Source organism: Lepisosteus platostomus, chromosome 26 (genome assembly GCF_059453375.1).
Source record: "Lepisosteus platostomus isolate fLepPlt1 chromosome 26, fLepPlt1.hap1, whole genome shotgun sequence".
Classification (NCBI taxonomy): Eukaryota; Metazoa; Chordata; class Actinopteri; order Semionotiformes; family Lepisosteidae; genus Lepisosteus; species Lepisosteus platostomus.
Genome location: NC_142636.1, coordinates 12,923,778 through 12,929,917, shown reverse-complemented (window position 1 = coordinate 12,929,917; position 6,140 = coordinate 12,923,778). Strand labels below are relative to the sequence as shown.

General features: G+C 38.2%; 1 protein-coding gene across 1 annotated transcript; it reads left to right on the top strand.

Annotated features, from left to right (window-relative positions):
* The first annotated feature begins 3,734 nt into the window (after positions 1 to 3,734).
* LOC148640202 (interferon-gamma-inducible GTPase 10-like) lies at positions 3,735 to 5,723 on the top strand. The gene has a single exon (XM_088620452.1). The coding sequence runs from the start codon at positions 3,737 to 3,739 to the stop codon at positions 4,886 to 4,888; it is 1,152 nt and encodes a 383-aa protein (XP_088476578.1). The 5' UTR covers positions 3,735 to 3,736; the 3' UTR covers positions 4,889 to 5,723.
* The last annotated feature ends 417 nt before the right edge of the window (positions 5,724 to 6,140 follow it).

Sequence of the window (6,140 nt, the reverse complement as noted above, 5' to 3'; positions counted from 1 at the left end):
AAGAGACACAATGTATCCATACTAAAAATAAACAATACTGTTTTGGATGGTCAATTCCATGTTGGGAAGTGTTCATCTGGAGACAACTTATTTTGCTCCACTTAAGAAAATAACTGTTGAAATTTGCAAAGAATCAAATAGCAAGCCGATTCAAAAGTCCTCTATGGTGTGTTCAGTGTTTTATACTTACAGATACATGATAAAATTATATCTTCAAAACTAAAACAAGCATTTGTTCCATTTCCCTTACTTTATTAATGAAAATTCTTATAAACCATAATGACCTCATACATCATTTAATTTTAGGATTTTTCTGCTGCAGGAGGTTAGTTTTGAAGCCAGTGTCACTATTTTTTTCTTCTTCTCTCTAATCTATTATTGCAACCATACCACCCGTGTGGTTAACCTCTCACCAAATGTCTGAGTTTCAGGCCTATTTTTGCACATCCTGACTTGTATCACGTGCTGCTTAGGTAGTCCTTTGTGTTGAAAGCTGTGTGAAGATAAGGCACAATATCTGACCACATTTGAACGTGAAGAAACAAGAAAAGTGTGCAAAGCAGGAAATTGCACTAAATCAAGCTTTTCAACAAAAATCAGAGTAATTGGACATACTCCAAAGGAAAAACACTCCCTTCGTGTCTGATGCATTATTATTCCAATGGTTGTCTTTTCATTAACTGGCCATCACTCGAAAGGCTGAAGGTTTATACAGACTGAATAAAAGGAAGAGCGAATTAGGCAACTGAGCAGATAACATTCTTTTTAAAGATACAACAGTTGACTTAGAAATTGACTGTCACCCTTTGGAGAGCACAGAAGGGAGAGTAAAACTTTTCTCCCACAGTCAGACATACTGTACATGCCAGCATGCAACAGGTGCAGATGTAGGATGGTAAACAGAAGTGCCACTTCTAATTAGTGACTTACAGTGGGATTACAGGATTAGATTTAGCGAAGAGAGTCATGCACTATTATCACAGCTAAAGGCCATTATTTATAGTGTGCAAAAGACAAGCCTGCATATCCAGAATCTTTCTCTCAACAACCATTATACCTCCTATATGTATTCTGTTTATTTCAGAATCATATATTATAATGCATGTCTTTTAAAGCTGCCAGACTCTGTGGATAAGGCGTCACAACAGCTGTGTTTCCAGATACTTTAAAACTTAAGGTAAGTGTGTTGACAAATAAATGAATATGAGTTTTTAAAGAATCAGCATCCTTATTTTTAAAATGTTTTTAAAAGGATGGTGAAGTGTAAAAATGATTGCATTTGCAATTAATATTGCCTGATGGATTGAGGGATATGTTATTAAAAGCACTTCCAGAAGTGTTTTTGGCAAGGCCTGAAATTTATTTGAAGACGTCATATGCATACAACACAGAAGACAAGCTTTTCTTAAAATCATAAGCGGTAGGGTGTCAGGTCCTGCAGTTCTACAGCTGACAAACAGTCCATGATTTAATTGTTGCCCCAGATGGACAATTTTTCAAGGTCTTTTAACATTGATGAGATAAAACAGTGGCTCCCAACTCTGGTCCTGTAGGACTTTTATGTCTTCCAACTTTTAACCCAGCTCAAATTGTTAATCACAGGCTGATTGATTTCAAGTTTGTATTTCAGGGCCTTCAATTTTGCTAAATTAGCTTTTTAAAAGCTTCATGGGATTCACAATCGTTAGCAACTCTACTAATTAGTGGCTTTCAGAGCTACCTTTAACCAAGCGTCTCAACAAAAATCAGAGCAATTGGACTTAATCCAAAGGAAAAAGTCTCCGTTGGTGCTAGCTGCATTATTATTCCAACAGCTGTCTTTTCATAAAATGGTCACCACTCAGAGCTTTTTAGTCAGAAAGGGAGCCAATTCGCTGTTAGCAAGTTGAGCAAGACTACATCAAGTTCTACGTGCAGACGATATTGGAAGTAATGTGCTTGGAAGCATTTTTGAATTTTTGTACAAAAAATATTAAACAGGGAAGCAAGACAGGTACAGGAAGGAATTTTTTGTCACTTTGTCAAGAGTGACAGAGGGCCTGTCCGGAATGAAAACCAACAGAGACGGGGCAAGACAAGTGTCTCTCAAAGATGTACAGGCAAAGCGTTTTGTGAATTTGGACAGAAGTGATCCATATGAAAGTTATTCATATTCATATTCACATTCACATTCATATTCATATTCATATTATTATTATTATTATTATTATTATCATATTATATGAGATTATTGCAGCACACAAATTGTTTGCCATAATACTCATTATGTGTTTAAAGAGAGTTGACACTGTACTTACAGTACATGTTTTAGCACAGAGGTGCAGAACATGACTCAATTAGTGTGTAGACAGCACTACACTCATTGAAATTCATTGCCAAATCAAAGAGATATATGAAGTGATATATGTCACGTCGCAGAAACAGGTGTGGCTGTGGTGTAATTGCAGTGTCTTTGTCAGAACGAATATTCCCGATAATCAATGCTCAGTGCACATCAGTACCTTCTTGACAGATGACAAGATTTCCCTCAGATATGATTGGAATTAGGAATCAGATGCACAAACAGTAACATAAAACATTATGAGGAATCTGAGCAACCGTATTTAACACTCTTTTTTCCTAGCTGTATAAAATGTACATCACAGAGGATGTGCTCATGTTTGTGTACAGTGTATTCGTGTGTGGGTCTGTGTGTAGGTGTATGTTTGTGTACATAAATGATGAACTGCAGCTGGATGTCTGCTTAATGTCTGAACCTTGCAGATGCACAAACAGTAAAATGAGTTAGATGCTTTATGCTTTTAACCTTAAAATAGATATATGGAAAAAGGACACTTTTCAATGTAACACATTGTTCTCTTTGGTTTATATGTGATATAATGTCAGTTAATTAAGGAAGTCTTTTTGGTGTGACACTGAATTTATAGCACTGTAATTAATCCTAAAATATGTGACTAGAGACATATATTTATAAATGTGTTCTGGAAGACATAAGGAAGAGTTGCTCATATGCAATGGTGCATAAGATCACGTCATACTGGAGCACTGTGTCAGTTCAGCGTTGCATGATTCCTTCCATCTGTTTTTTAAATTCAGTTTTTAAATGAATAGGCAGTTGAATGTTCAATCTAGACCATAAAATGGAACACAATGTAGAATTAAAATAGTACTCCTCAACGAAAGAAAAAAACACTATCCCATAATGAAACACCAAAAAACACAAATTAAAAATGAAAAAAATGGTTAGCATTCCTGATTCGCAACCATAACAGATTAAAATAAACATTAAAAGCAAAGAAAAAAATGCAGTGGGACCTAATAAATTCTGCTGATATGCATTATTTCTTTAGGTTGACCACGATATTTTTTCATTTTCTTTTTACAGTTCCTTATTAGTTTCATTTAATGAAAATGATAGAGAAGCTAACAGCTCATACATACCAGACATATGCTGTACTCTAGAATTCTTTAATTATTTGATAACTAATGAGAGATTGCATGGGACAATTGTTAAATGTGTTCATCACAGAATGGCAAACATTGACCTTTGATATTAGTGGTTAATCAGGATTAAATAACAGTTGCTTTTGTTAATTAATTATTCTTTAAAACCCTTACAGAAGTGACTTGATTGACAGCTTGTAGACTGAAATATCCATGCAATCAATTTGTTCACATTTGTCTATGACATACAATACGTGAGAATCAGAAGGACTAAGAATGTGCTCTTTCTGAAATGTTTATTTTTAGGTTCATGATGGCTGAAGTGTTGAAGAACAGCAAAGTTCTCCAGACTATTAAGGACTCCCTGGATAAGAAAACCATGTCTGACATCAAAGCCACTCTGGAGGACTTGCTGAGCAATTGTCTTAACATTGCAGTGATTGGTAAGAGAGTGCCAGAGAAGATGACTTTCATTAACTCGCTCAGAGGCTTGGGGGATGATGATGTAGGGGCAGCCCATGCTGGTCCTGCCGATACCAACAAAGAACCTATAATGTATCCTCACCCCCAACACTCAGATGTACGAATCTGGGATCTGTCCATGCCTGAGAGCAATGAATGTAATCCCAATGAATATCTGGAAACAGTGAAGGTCAATCGCTATTGTTCCCTCATTTTCACTGTGTCTGAGCGTTTGGCAGTGGCCTGTGCTGCCTTATGGAAGGAGCTTCACAAAGGCGAGAAGGAGCTTTACTTCATCCTGCTTACATCTGTGACGGATTCGTCTGATTCATTACTGGAGAAGAAGAGGTCCATCATGGAGAGTTTTAAGAATCAGGGGGTGAAAAGTCCTCAGGTGTTCCTAGTTTCAAGCTCAGCCCTGCACCAGCTGGAGTTCATGGACCTCCTGGAAGCCATGGAAAAGAATATTCCGGAGCTAAGGATGAATGCCCTGCTTTTCTCTCTCCCAACCTTTTCTGTGCCGATCCTTAAGAAGAAGAGAGCTGCTTTCAAAGCTGTGGTGTGGACAGCGGCGTCTCTGTCAGGAGGAGCATCCACCATTCCTCTCCCAACAGTGTCTTCTGTTCTTGACGTCAACATGTTGATGAAGATCTTGAACAAGGCCCGCGACTCCTTCGGCCTGGACAATAAGTCCCTGGAGAGGCTTGCCAAGCAGGCGCGCCTGCCTGTGGCAGAACTCGAGTCAGCCCGGACCTCGGAGCTGTCGATTGAGATCAGCAAACTTGTGATCCAGGGGAAGCTGGCCCTGGCGGAGAAGGAGAGGAACCTGGGTGCCAAACTTGTAGATACTGCTCTCACCGGTTCGGTGAAATCCATGACAAAGTCATTCACGACCATGTACTTCATGCTGACAGCTTCGTTGGACGAGCTGGAGGAGGATGCAGTGAGAGTGTTGCGGAAAGCCTATGGGGATAATTATTAGGAGCTTTGCATTAATTGGCCATTGATCCATTGGCCAATGGTATCTTTCCTATTATTCAGTGCTCAGTGCACGCTGGTGCAACATCCTTTGTGTGTGTGCATTTTTCTTAAATACTCCAATTTTCTCCCCCTTTCTCAGGACATGCTAGGTTGATTAATCGGTGTTTCTCATTGTGTATGCTTACCATGCGCTTGCATCTGCATTCCACAAATTGATGTCCCACCCAGAATATGGTCCTCTTATGTACCCTGTGATTGCAGGATGGGCTTCTGGTTGTTTGCCGTGACCCTTATCAGGAATACGTTTCTTGTATAATGGATGGTTGGATACTAAATCTCATTTGATCTTATCCTGTTTTCCATCCATGCACTATGTGTAAAATTGCACTAGTTCCTGCATTGTCCTTCCAATTGTTCTTCCTGGATTGGAGGGAACATTGTATTCTAATTGTTAAAGGAAGTTAAGTTTTTTTTTTTGGCCCAGAAAAGAAAAGATGTAAAGATGTCCAGCAATAACAGTATTCATAGGTATTGGGGTATTCAAAATGCACTGTGAATAACCACTGAAGTAACAGGTCGGAAAAATATTCACAACTCTTTACTGTCTTCTTCAAACTGCAAACCACAAACACTGTTAAAGGTATTTTATGGTGGCAGTAATGGAGACTCAGTTTCATTAAACATCCCTTTGAGTATTATGCTAACCTTGTGATCCAGCTAGACTCCTCTAAACAGGAAGATTTTAGCTAACTGTGGCTTACATTGTACTATAAAACTATAAAACCTGAACTATAAAACTGTGCATTATCATATGTGTAATAAAAAGAATTACTGTATATCGGCTGAGAGACATTTTGATTCGCTTGTTCAAGTTTTTAAAAAGGGAATCATATTATCAGTAATAAAACATTGCTTACTGAACGTGAATGAAGTATATTTCAAAAGCAGTGGAGCATGATTCCTCCCACTCTTAGTTTGCTGTGCAGAATAATGTCAGGGCAGACAGCAGAAACTGATAAGGACAAAGTATATTCATGTTACTGATGGAGACTGAATTATTGCCACCTATTGCCATTAACTGACAGTTGCTAAAATTAATGAGTTTTCTGTATCAATTTCATCACTGGGATTAATCTCCAGCAATGCTCTTGTAGAGCTGGACTGCAACAGCTGGGGAAAAGTATTTCACTAAAACTACAATAGGAGTGTCTGCAACAGTGATTTGAACTCACAACCCACCAATTAAAAGACCA